The following is a 12,902-nucleotide window of genomic DNA, read 5'->3' on the forward strand; positions in this document are numbered from 1 at the left end:
GATGACCCTCTAGGCTCAAAAGTAATATAAACAATTAACAGTGATAATAACATCAAATCCAATTTGATTTTTTTTTTTTTTTTTTTTTTTTTTTTTTTTTTGCTGTTGTAGGAACAACAACAGAACTTTAGTGTTGGTTTATCCAGGAGAAACTAGGGAAATTAAATTATCAGTGATTGGAATTTTGGAGATTAGCATGTTGCTTCTGTGTATAGGAATTCTGCTTTATTGAAAGAGGTGCATTAAAGCGAGAGAAGAGGGATTTCTGCAATAGCAGATTGGAGAGAAAGTTTTATTCATTGGATAATAACAATAATAACCATATTTTTTGTGCTATGTAGGAGGTGGGAATTAATTCAGAAGTTTATTTAGGAAGAGGTTGTGATTGTGTTTAAATGTTTGATTCTTCTTTAAAAAGAATTAAAAGCAATACAGAAAAGAAGTTGATGCTGCCATGAGAGCCACGTACTGGCTTCCCCTRTATTTCTTGTGGCCCTTTTTGTGAGAATTACGTTTTCTCTTACTGCGTTTGTGTAGCGTGGAAACCTGACTCTTGGAATCTGACTGAGTAAATCCAGCCTCAGGGTCCTGATATTGCACCAGACATGCTGCAGCGAAGTCCTGGTGCAATGTAAAACACAAGTTGCTGATTCAAATCAGTTCTGAGAATTCCCGTGAGTTAACTTAAATGCAGTAGGGCTTCCTTCCCCGTCAGATGTCGTCCAATTTCCAGGAACCAGCATTAAGAGCAGAAAGTTAGCATAAATGTCATATCATAATGTAAGCCAGCAAATGCCAACATATACCCCACCACCTGATGGAGATCCCGTTAGTCCTGCTGCCAGAGCAGGCAGGTTCACAGATCCTCACATCTGATAGGGAACAGACGTGTTCCTATCATGAGCCGCATCATTACGGGTTCCACATGAACTCAATGTATAGAGTTTTGCTGGGATGAGAAACATGGAACAGCAGCAGGATAGGACTGAGGACATGGAGACTTTTCTTCTGCATGGAAGAGCATGAACTCCCTTCGAGTATAGAAGACAGGCAGACCCCAGGAGTTGGTTTTGCAAAGGCTGCATGTTAGATCAGTCTTATCATCAGACCTAATGAAGGGAAACAGGGAATAGCTGCTGCCAGAATCAGAGAGGAAACCTCATCCCCAGTTAATCTCTCTTCTGCATATTCAGCACGGTGCAACCATTTTATGTTTATTAATTCCTCTCCAGGTTTGTCTAGTCCTACTTTAATGCACTGAMGGAATGAGCTGTTACAATTGTATARCATATGGTAGACTTTGTTGTTGTTTTTTCCCCCATTTTGGCCTGTTTTTTTGACTGCTACCTGTAAAATTTCTTTCAGCTCAATATTCTTCAGTGGTACTGCTTGTCCAGGTTATAGGCAGACTGTTAATGTCAAATCCTGCAAATCCTGTACTTTTTAAAATCTGAAAGGAACATAGATCTTAGGATCAGCCATACAGTCAGCTGTGGACAGCCCTGTCTTGATCTAGACAGGCAAATTCCACATATGCTTGACAGTAGTCTACAGCTCAGAAAGACGACCAGCAGGGCAGGACGGTCTTCTTCATTCCCTTCTCTGGGCCTGACGTGGAATTTCTCTTCCAAGGAGGTGCCACTCGCCTTTGCTCCCCCCACACCTGACCTGGCAAAAAGTGACACTGTGCTGGCTGACAGTTCATCAGGTAAGCAATATAGCAAATAAGCTGCCTGTTATTCAGACTTTGCTTTGCAACATAGCATGTGAGGGAGATTGTCCTTGCCTCCCTTACTTCATGCTGTCCAGATTCACATGCACTCTGTATGAGTGAAAACTACACAGACAGGGCAGCCCCTCTATCTGTGGACTGATGGATTACAGTCCTCCAGAGGATGTGTCTCCTATTGGTGGACTTACCTTGCTACTTCCCTGCACCAGTGCCAAAAGCCAATGCTGTAAACTCCTCAACAGATACTGATGCATGGCAGAGGAAGTGCATGTTCCTCCAAACATGTGTTTGGAGGGCCTACCTAAATCTAAGAAAAGATAATGCTAGTGCATGTTTAACCACAAAATTTTTACCTGCCTATTTCTGTTCATGATCATCTATCAGGAATATATGAGACTCCCTGGCTCAGTGGGAGCAGGAAGCTTGGTTCTGACAATGACACCATGACATGTCTGGTTGTTTCCAGCTTCATTTAAGGTACTACCTATCATCAAAACAGTATCAAATTCATTGAGCTGCTCCTTTTGTCTTTAAGTGGAATCTGGGGAAGGGAGAAAGGAGCATCTTCCAGCAGGCTCACATCCCAGCAGTTATAGAACATCCCTACGGAGCTCCAGCAGAACCTCCTGGAAGATCTCCAAAGGCACATCAGCTCAAGGAATGGCAAAGAACTCAACATGTGTCAAACCTCAGGCATCTCCTCTTGCAAAGTGTCTTCAGCATAAAGGCTACAGCAAACAGAGTCTCCAGGGCAAAACTCCCTCCATGCAGGAACTTCATTCAAGGAGACTTGAAGAGGGAGGAGGTACTCCTGCCACCAAAGACCCAGCAGTGGGGCATGAACTGAGAGGGAGGAACAGCAGTTTCCGCCTCTCTGCATTACCCAAGCAGAAAGAGGCAGAGGAGAAGCCAAACTCAAGTGCCAAAGTACCAGCAGCAGGCCAGTACCGAGCACTGGGATCYAGGGGGCCTGGATCTCCCCAGAAGATCACCAAGACCAAAGAGGCCAAGGAAACCCGCTACAGATTAAGTGCTAAGGAGTCCTTAGCATCGTTAGGGCAAGATGTGAAAGCAGAGGGGAAGCTTCTGGAGAAGAGAAACACTTTAACCCATGCTAAAAGCAAATATAAATCTGCCAGTGCAGATGAACTTTCTCGCAGTGAAGAGGTACTGGAGGAAGCAGTTTCATGTGTCTTTCTGGCAGGATGGAGGCTTTTTTTTTCTTTATTTACTTATTTTTGTTTAGCAGGAGGTCTGAGTGGGTGGAATATAAATAAGCAGTTTATAGAGGACATTTAGGGGAACAGATCTGGGCTCAACATTGAAGTGCAGTGGCACATTCCACAGCCTCTCCCATCTCCTGTTTTGTTTTGTTTTGTTTTGTTTTTCACTCCTCCATTTATTTTTAAGGTTCCTGTAATTAGCAACAGAGTCTCAACTTAGCAGAGTATGATACCACTATGCAGTCCAGAGCCACACACTATGTTTTTTTTTTTTCTAATTTGCCCCCATTTGCACTAGTGTCAGTTGGCCCTTCCAGCTACAGTACCTATAGAGGCTGCTGACTTGGACAAACTTGGGTCTGGGATATTAGTGATAGCTCAAAGGCCTACACGAGAATGGAAATGTCAGAGGTTTTGTACCCTAAGTGAATTTTTCAGTGAACTGAAACTGTTTCCATGTTGTTCATGTTTTCAGGAACGGCAGGCTCTGTGCAAGGCAGGATTAATCATAGGACAGAAAAGGCTCAGCGACCGCACTGAGATGTTACAAAACCCCCTGACTTCTACATCTTTTGCTGATTACTACCAGCTGGGTTTTAATTTGAGGTCAAATATCTTCCAAGGTGAGGAGATGCACATACCTATGCCTGATCTTCAAAGCTGGGCCCATCTGCACTGAACCTGGGCTTGGACATCTGCACTGGGTGGGTAGAGGTCTGATTTTAGGTGTCCCTCATTTACCTTTTGTCAGGCTGTAGTGCTTGAGGAAATGAAAGTTACAGCTTCCAATTATACATATTCCATCCTTTTTTTTATATTTATTTTTTAATCCTTCCACTCTTTTTTTTTTTTTTTTTTTTTTTTTTTTGGTCAAGGTGAGAAAAGTGAGGGTGCATCATGTCTCCATCCTCCATGTCCAGCACTTCCTGAATGGACAACATTTGCAACTGGAAGTTGCTGTCAGTTCCAATCTCATGTTACTTCCAGTTCCCATAGTGACTTTTTTTTTCTTACAATAGCCTTTAGAAATATGGGGCTCTGGAATGCCTTCCCTCTGTTTCCCCAGCCCCTAGAAATCTCTTCATTTATGGGAAACAAAGTATTCATTCCATTCTTGTTGCCACTGTATCCAAGAATCTCTCAGGCAAATGTCTCTTCCTCCAGTTTATCATGTACCACTATGAGTCAATTTGTTCCATGACAATACCTGGACAACTTGCTGACAACTGCTCTGTCCTGGGCTTTGTGCAGTCATTCAGGAGAGAGGGATATCTTGCTCTAATTATCAAGGAGAGATAAATAGGAATAAGAAGGAAGATGAGAAAAGAGGCCCCTCAAATGGGTAAAAGATGAGCTAAATGAAAGACTGAGAGTCTAGTGAGAGTCTGTAAGCATCACGGCAGAAAAGGAGCTCAGGAAGGCCTTGGGTGGTAAGACAGTACTTTTTATGAAACTATATTGTTGAACAGGAAGTTACTCACATGAATGAGGAGATTCAAGAGGAGATCAAGTGGGTATTTCAGTGAAGAAAGTGCTCTAGGACACAAATAAAGAAAATAGTGTGCTCTATCCTCTGTGTGTTTCTCATACTTCAAACAAAAAGCAGATAAATTGGCAAATACAGTTCCTGACTGTGTGGTGGTCAATCTGTTATTCAGCAGCTAGCCATACAACTAATAGAAGATATTGGAGTCAATACACACCATTTCCTGTGCCTTGGAAATTGCTGGTGTGACTCCCCTGCTTCAATTCCAACCCTGCAGTAGGGTGTTTTCTCTGTACAGTTCCTCATTTGCTGTTTCTTGCAGGTGGCCCACTGGAGAGCAGAAGCTTGATGAAAGATTCTTACACCCCGGATGTAATTCAGAAAGCAATCAGAGATCCCAAGAATTGGCATGGAAGAAGGACTGATGACCTAGGTATGGCTTCTGTCAGGAAAAATTGTTGAGCTTCTGAGATGGGTACCACTTCTCCCAAGTATAAAGAATGGGTGTGGGCAAATGGGGGAAACTGTACATTGGCATTTTCACAAGAGGAGCTTTACAGCTAGAGAAATCCCCAAGAAGTAATACTGTTAGAAGGGGACCTGTAACTGAACTATGATTTGCCTTCTTTACAGGTAGATGGCATCAGAAAAATGCCCTAAATCTTAACCTGCAGAAAGCATTTGAAGAGAAATATGGGAAGAACAAAGGCAAGCCTTAGAATCAGGTTAGGGACTGGAGTGCTTTCAGCAAGGGATCTTCTTCCTCAGCCATCTAATAAACCTCCGTGTAAGCCTTCTGCCATTTGCTTGCCAGGTGTCAACAGCAGGTGTGTTGGTAGTGCTCTCTTCTCCCAGTTAGGGTCTTCTGAAAGAAGAATGCCAGAAAAAAAACCACTAAATGTGCATGGAAAATGCTTCGTTCGTCACTGGTAGTTTGAACCTCAGTGGAATGTAAGACACGCACCCTGCAGAGGGTAGAGTGATGCACTGATGAGAGGAGACCAAATAAAAATTCATCTGCTCACCATATATGGTAGAATAGGATTTATGAGGCAGGTTTGGGAATCTCACCGGGTGAGGAGAGAATGAATTTGAATGTCACCCTCCTCATGCTTAGGACTGGCCAAGAGAGGCCTGTCTAGGCCTCACTTTAATAAGTGAGGCCTAGACAGGATGCCAAGGAAGAGGGATGGATGTAAGTGTATGTATCTGAGTGTCTATAAATACAAGTTTATGAGAAGATTCATGATGCTTCAGTGTCTGTCCCGGCAAACCAGATAGAAGGGAATACCCAGAGGATACAAAGGGAATGAACCAGCGTCATCCAAGGGCCTGAACACTGTCTTGTCCACCCCAAAGGCTGTAAAATTTTCCCATAGCTTCAGAACTGGACATATACAGTGGCAAGGCACACCAGTCCAAGAATCAGATGCCTGTTGGAGCTTTCCAGGAGAATTTAGACTCTTTTTGTGCTTCTTAAACATCCAAGAGTATTCCTGCAACAGCTCAGCAGCAAATTCAGATGGCTGGTAACAGATGCCTATGTGTGGTAGGAAAGGAAATTTCTCTGTGCAGAGTTCTAGTTTTGTTGTTATGTCTGTCATTTGGAGGACTTCATGAAAAATTCTTGCTTAGGTGGGGAGCAGGAGTAATGCTGGGAAAATAAATAAAAACTCACCTGAAAAGAGGTGTCGGAGTGTTTGCCAAAGCCCACAAAATTCACRGACCAAACTAATACAAATACAAACTGAGACATCCCACCTAAAAGAAACAAGAAAGCTCCAAGAAACCACTGCCCTTCTGCAAGTCACCCCACAGTGTGACTGGACTGTAACTGAAGCTCTCATAAGCCATATTCACCTCTGCTAGCCCTTCTCCTACCTGCCAGGTACATATCTCTTAGAGAGAAACATGTCTCCACCATACAGTCCATATGATCTGAAGTCTGGAGAGTGTATCAGAAGAATAACTCGGTGTCACCCAAGGGTTTGAATACTGCAGTAAATCCAGGGTTATTTGGATTTACTGCTGTTGTTCTGATAGTATCTAGCACTCTTCTTGCAGACTCCTGACCTCCAGTCCCACAGACTGTAGCAGGTGGGCCAAGCAATCACAAAGTACCTATCTGGGAAGGAAGCTGCGCTTTCCTTCTACTTCCATTTTTTAAAGACTGATGTTTTGCTGCTCCCTCATACAAGCTACTTCAGGTCAGAACTAGGATTGTTACACCACTTCTCTCCATTTGAGCTTAGATGAGAGTATGCTGACTGCATAAAAGCAGTGAAGTCAGTTAAAATGTGACCAGTGATTATCATGTGATAATCATTTTCCACCAGCAATAATTAACCATTTGGAATTCAGATGTTTCMAGACACATGGGCAAGTCTTTCAAACTACGGAGACTGACCAAATGGCAAACTGTAGAAATATCCCTGTGGGTTTCCTTGTACATCAGTTCAAGAGGTCCCTGTCTTTGCATATAGCACTCTGCCTTCAGCTGAATAGCAGGGCTTTATAGCACCACCTTGTTTTGCATGTTACATACAGCCTGATAACCAGCCTGACACTGAGTACATAATAAACTCTGTCCTTTGAACCTGCAGCAGTTCCTAATCCAGAATCATTGGACCTGAAGAGAAATCTACTGGTATTGTTTGGCATACTAAAAGGAGAAAATTCAGAAAATTATATCTGTAGCTAAGACAGATACAAGATCTTAACATAAGGGCTGAATCAGCACGCACGTTCACAGCTTTCTTTCTAATGTGTGCGCATTCAGAGTACAAAATTATGGTACAGCTTGGAGCAAATGCCCTTGGCTATCCATGAAAGACTAAGGAATATCAGGAAGGGACTGGGAAAGTCTTAATGGTGCAACACCATCCTGCACCACAAACTTTTTTTTTCTTTTTGTCCTCTTGCTGTAAGAATAGTAACCACTTTATACACTTATTACAAATTAAAATAATGTTTACAAGCAGTTAGTAGTTGACATTGTATAATKCAGTGAAACATCTGATTGATGCCAAGTGAATGCATGCACGTTGTAATCCCCTTTCATTTTCCCCTCTGCTTTGCCAAATAACACAGCACAGCCAGAGGCAAACATGTTCTGATAGATGACACATTGAAAGGTACAGAAATAATGGAGATAGCTTTCAATGAGACAGCTCAGCTACTGGAAGTAATCAATACCTGAAGTCACAGAGTGCTGAAAAGACTGATTYACTTAGAACTACGTTGAGGTGTGTTACCCTGTGTGGCACTCCATCCTCTACCCTAGAGTGCTTTGGATACCCAAAGAAGCATATTTAAAGTCAGTTTGGGAAATCTCCAGACAACATGTCAGATGCAGTTAGACAGGACAGTCGGTCTAAAATAAGTGCTCGTTGCTGCAGAAAGTCTCCCACCCATCTTTCTGCTCTCAGCTGTTCATTCCTGCTTACTTGTTTGTGCAGGAGCTGATACTTACCCCCCTGCACTCCATACTGACTCACCTTGATAAATCATCAGAAAATCATGAAAACCATTGATAAAACATCGGAAAATACAGCAGAAAAAAAWTAGTAAACAGGTTAACAAAATAAATTTATTGATTCAAAGATCTTGTTACAGCCAAGGCATACAGGAGTGGGACATACAGATGCTTAGAAATAGCAGTGGAGAAAGAAATAATCTTTTACTTTTTGCCTTTTGTATGTAGTGAGTTATTAGACCTCTGCTATATTGTCTAACTGAACTGAGCACTTTGCAATAGCTTGTCTTWAAAATATAGCAGATAGCTTGTCTTAAAGGGATTTTACATGGTACGAGCATTGGGTGGCAGCTCTGAGCCAATGTTTTTAGCTGGAGCTGGGGAGAATAATAATAAACAATGAAAAAGTTCTCTGACTTGGCAAAACCGTTCAGCAAAATAGTTGGTTAAAAGCTGTTTTAGTCATCTACTGTAAACAGTGAATGCACTTGAAATACAGCTAATTGTATAGTACTACAGCAATCTGAAATACAAGAGAGCAAATAAATCCAAGCATCTTAAACACTTATCCTCTCTGCTAGTTTTTCCTGGATATTTCCAGTTTAGATTTAGGCATCCCACCAAATGAGACATAGCTTATTCTGCAATATACCACTCTTTAGAAAGGTTTCCTGTTCTCCAGTGAAGCCGTTTTCCTTTTCACTTAACCCCTTGACTTCTGTCTATCTTGGGCTATTCTGAATAATTCCAACCTGTCTTTGTTATTTTCACTGCAAGAGATTTTTCACTAAAAAAAAGTAACTATAAGAAGAGATGATACTCACTGTATAAACTCTTATCAGAGTCTTAAAACAGCTGTGGACTGTAAAGCTTGCACTGAACTAAAACAAGTTTGGAGCCACTTCTATCCGGAGGTAAGCCAAATACCTCATTCCTAAAAGAATGAAGTAATTAGTGCCGATCCTGTCTTTAACAGAATGAAGTAACAGAGGTGAGATCACTGCACTTGGAAATGGTAAGAGAGTTTTAGAAGTAATATTTCCCTCAAAGGCAAAGGATGGATACTGTCAGGTCTCAGCAAAGAACAGGAATGGCATGCATTACCAAGAAGCTTCCAGGTTATATCAACGAATTCAGTAAACTGTCTGTCTAGTGTTTATGATGGGTAGCCATTTGAACATTTTCAGTAAGTTCCTTTTCTTTTATGTCCTTGCATTCATTGCTCTTGAGTAAGAAACTTGATTATCTAATCTGCTGTCCAAGCAGACGAATTTTCTTCTCTCACTACCCGAGAAGTTTGAACCAAAATGGATTACCTACTTTCAGAAAGAAGCCCTAGGTAAATCTGGCTTCCTCCATTGCCAAACAAACCTGTCAAGGGATTGTGTAGCAAGCCCATCTAAAGGCAGGTTTGGGGGAGTTACATCCTGTACCTTTTACCAGATGCATTAATGTAACTAAGAAAGGAGATAGGATTGCTGGAGAACTTTCTCCATGTTGGACTAGAAATTGAACATAAGATTTTTGTGGAAAGAAAATAAGAATGTAATGGTGGCATTTYTTCAAATTTTAAGTATCAAAGATAGGCCACAGTCCTAGCAGCCTTCTATAAATCTTATTACATTCCTTATAACATTTACATATTTACTATTTACACATGGATCTTCCTGGCTTATGTGAATCTTCTCCTGGAGTTTTAGGTATGGGACATGGTAGCAATTGGCCATAGTAGAGGAAAACAATCATGGTGCTATCAGGATTAAACAAGGCTGCACTGTTCTGCAGCACAGGTTCTTTGGAAAAGCTAATTCATTTTCAAGGAAAATGCAAAGAAGTATTTGTGGATTCTGAAAGTCCATGCGGACCTRGAGGGACAGTAAGATAGTCCCCAAATGCATCCAGGTGCAATTCTGGAGAAGGGTTTGGTGTTGGAGCTGAAACTGCAACCATGACGCCAGATTTAGCAGGAGAAAACTCAGAGCAAGAGCAGTCCTCAGGAGGATGAATCTCCTGTGAGTCACAAGCCAACTCTCCATCAGTGGTGAGTGCCATATGGTTGGAGTCTCTGGCTGATGGCAGTAAGAGGCTCTCTGTGGTGATGTAGCCCAAGGAGCACTGCTGGGGAGAGCCAGTACAGCCAAGAGCCACTGGAGATTTCTGCTCTTCTGGTCTCACATGCATGMATTTCCCATGGTCCAGTGAAATTTCCKCCCCATTGCTGAGGTGCTGCATCATTTCCCTCTGGTGTGGGAGCAAGGAGGGCTGCAGAGGAAGTGCTCCTGGCTGTGCCTGCCTCTGTGGAGCCTGGGAACAGGCTTCCTTTGGGAGCATGATGTAGTGAAGGGACCCTGGTTTCCCGTGGATTCCTGCTGGGTCTGCTTGAARGGCGTGGTGCATACCAGGCTGTGAAGAGATCACTGGGCTGTACAAGTATGGCCCATTGAAATCAAAGCAAGTGATTGCTGCCTGGGAAGCAGTGCTTGCATCAGCACTGTTCTTGCATGTAAGCCTGGAAAAGAAGTATTGACCATCAGTATGATTTAATGGACACACAAGTCCATGAAATTGATGAAAATGACTTTCTATTTGGCATTCAAGAAGTCAGACTGTGATTGTGTACCTCCAGTGTAGAACTGGAAACCTAGCCTTTATCTGTCTCATCTCCAGGGGACTCCTCTGAACTACTACTACTACTATTGCTATTAGTCATCATGTTCAGGTGAAACACCGAACTTAGCAACTAATGACACATGTCTAATTACAGTTCTGTGAAGTGATCACTGTGCACAAACAGGAGTTGGTTTACAGAAGTGCACCATATTCTGGGAAGTTAGATGGACTATTTGGCTACATCTCTTGTATCTTCCTTGGGAGACGTAAACCTCAGCATTGTCTGTGCTGCAGTAACAGACCAGTTGTCTACTGCTAACGCTGACTCTTCTCAGTGCTAGGATTTGCAAACACAAATTGGTTTTTGAGAAAGACTATACTGTGATTAAAAGAGAGCTGGGATCCATCCTTTGACTCTCAGGTTAAATGGCATAGACTGGCTGTGTCCACACTACATACACTATATATAGCACACTGTACTAGCCTTGTTTTATGAGACTCAACATATTGTCCTTGCAGCCTACAACACAACTCTGTTTTGATATATTTTCTGATTCTTCAGTACAAAATGTACTAAATAATATGAGAATGGTGTTGCATCTCTTTTCATCATCTGAAACCAAGGATATGTGCTGCATGGCCACAATGCAAAGTCTAATAGAAGACTGATGAAGGATAGTGGACACAGCCAAACCTGGCACAGTCACACCTGTGCCAAGATGTTATCCTGTAGAACAGTAGTTGGCAGAGGCCAAACCATGACTTGGGAGTACTGGCAACAAAACAATATGAGCAGTTTCAAGGCAGTGCTTGAATGTATGTCTTGACCTTGATTTATTAAGAAGTACAGATTCAGGCTATGCAATTGCTCGGATCAGCATTTATGCAGCTCTACAGCTTTCAGTAATAATTTGCAGTTCTTCAGAATAAAGCATCTCTGTCTCAAGGATCCTACAAACTATAAATATGAAGCTAGACAGAAAGAGAAAACTATGTAAGGTTTCAGTGAAATAACAAATATAATCCGTCTTTCATTCAGATGTCTTATGAAAGCAGATGTGGAAAAGAGCTGACCGTCTCCTCTAAGTAGAGAAAATCATTATGAAACCCGAGTCATTTTAATTTGTGCCAGCCTCTTCTGATTGCTCAGCAGGTTAAGATAGTTTCCAAGCCAGAGCACTACAGTTATCATCTCTTCCTATCTTGAAAGACCTGATACAAATTTGAGGCTGCATGGACCATGTGGGTCTCTTTCTGATCAGTCCTACACTGATCTGGCATCACTGTAGTTCTTCTCTAGTTACTCTCTTCTTTTGAAGTCACTCTCTGCTTCAGGGAATAAAAAGTATATCATTTCTAGAGAAAGAAGAGCTGAGAGAATACGCATATTTGTGTGAGATAGAAGACATGTTTATGTTCAGGTAGACTGCGAGGAACTCAACCAACAAGATTTTCACTCTAGCAAGTCTACATCTTTTATTCAAAATTACTTCCTGTGAATTCAGAGAATGCAAGGGAGCATATTTCAATCCGTAGTCATACAGTTGGAGATGTAGCTACAGTCAAGGTCTGTAGCTGCAGGAATTGCAGTTTCTACAAACATTTGAGAGGAGTACAAAGACTTAGGAAATATACAGGTAAAAATTCAGTGTCCTCCCTATTCAAATGGGTTAATGCTCGTACAACATGTCCCTACCTCATGATTAGTAAAGAACTTTTCAGAAAAGGAGTCAGGAGTGTGCTGTTTACTTACCCATCTACAATTTGAAGGCAGATAATTGGTTCAATGTTTTCAGAAGTGCTCTGATCATTAAAATTTGGCTGGCTAACTGGCAGCTGGCTGGCAGTTTTCTGAGAAGAGAAAATGAAGAGTGCAGCTGTTTTGAGGAGAAAGATCCCTTCTGAGGTCAGGAAGAGCAAGAAGCTATTGACACAAGAATGCAAGTAGCACAGATGGTCACTTAGGTTAAGGAAGAGCTTCTAAGTATTCGCGCCATATAATTAGTTTTAACTTGTTCTAAAATTAATCTCTCTTTGTTCTTAATAACTTCTGTCCCAACAACCTCGTTGTTCTCAGTCTTAAGGTCATGAGGTTTTCCACCTAAGCAGAAACACTATGTTTCAATTTGTGGCCATAGCTTATTGTGCAAATGATGAAAAGTAGTACTACTAACTAAAATAGTCATGCCGCATCCTCTTAAAAAACCTACCTTAAAGTATTTATAACACTGGTAAGATCTCATAGAATCATAGAATCATAGAATGCCGAAGGTTGGAAGGGACCTCAGAGGTCATCGAGTCCAACCCCCCTGCTCACGCAGGGTCACCTAGAGCACAGGGCACAGGGCTGCATCCAAGCGGGTTTTAAAGATCTCC

At 41.9% G+C, this 12,902-nt stretch overlaps 1 protein-coding gene across 1 annotated transcript; it reads left to right on the forward strand.

Annotated features, from left to right (window-relative positions):
• The first annotated feature begins 2,497 nt into the window (after nt 1–2,497).
• Nucleotides 2,498–5,289, forward strand: TEX33 (testis expressed 33). The gene is made up of 4 exons (XM_026039884.1): nt 2,498–2,899; nt 3,431–3,578; nt 4,764–4,874; nt 5,075–5,289. The coding sequence occupies exons 1-4, from the start codon at nt 2,498–2,500 to the stop codon at nt 5,158–5,160; spliced, it is 747 nt and encodes a 248-aa protein (XP_025895669.1). The 3' UTR covers nt 5,161–5,289.
• The last annotated feature ends 7,613 nt before the right edge of the window (nt 5,290–12,902 follow it).

Source organism: Nothoprocta perdicaria, unplaced genomic scaffold (assembly GCF_003342845.1).
Source record: "Nothoprocta perdicaria isolate Ctin4 unplaced genomic scaffold, notPer1 scaffold_244, whole genome shotgun sequence".
NCBI lineage: Eukaryota > Metazoa > Chordata > Aves > Tinamiformes > Tinamidae > Nothoprocta > Nothoprocta perdicaria.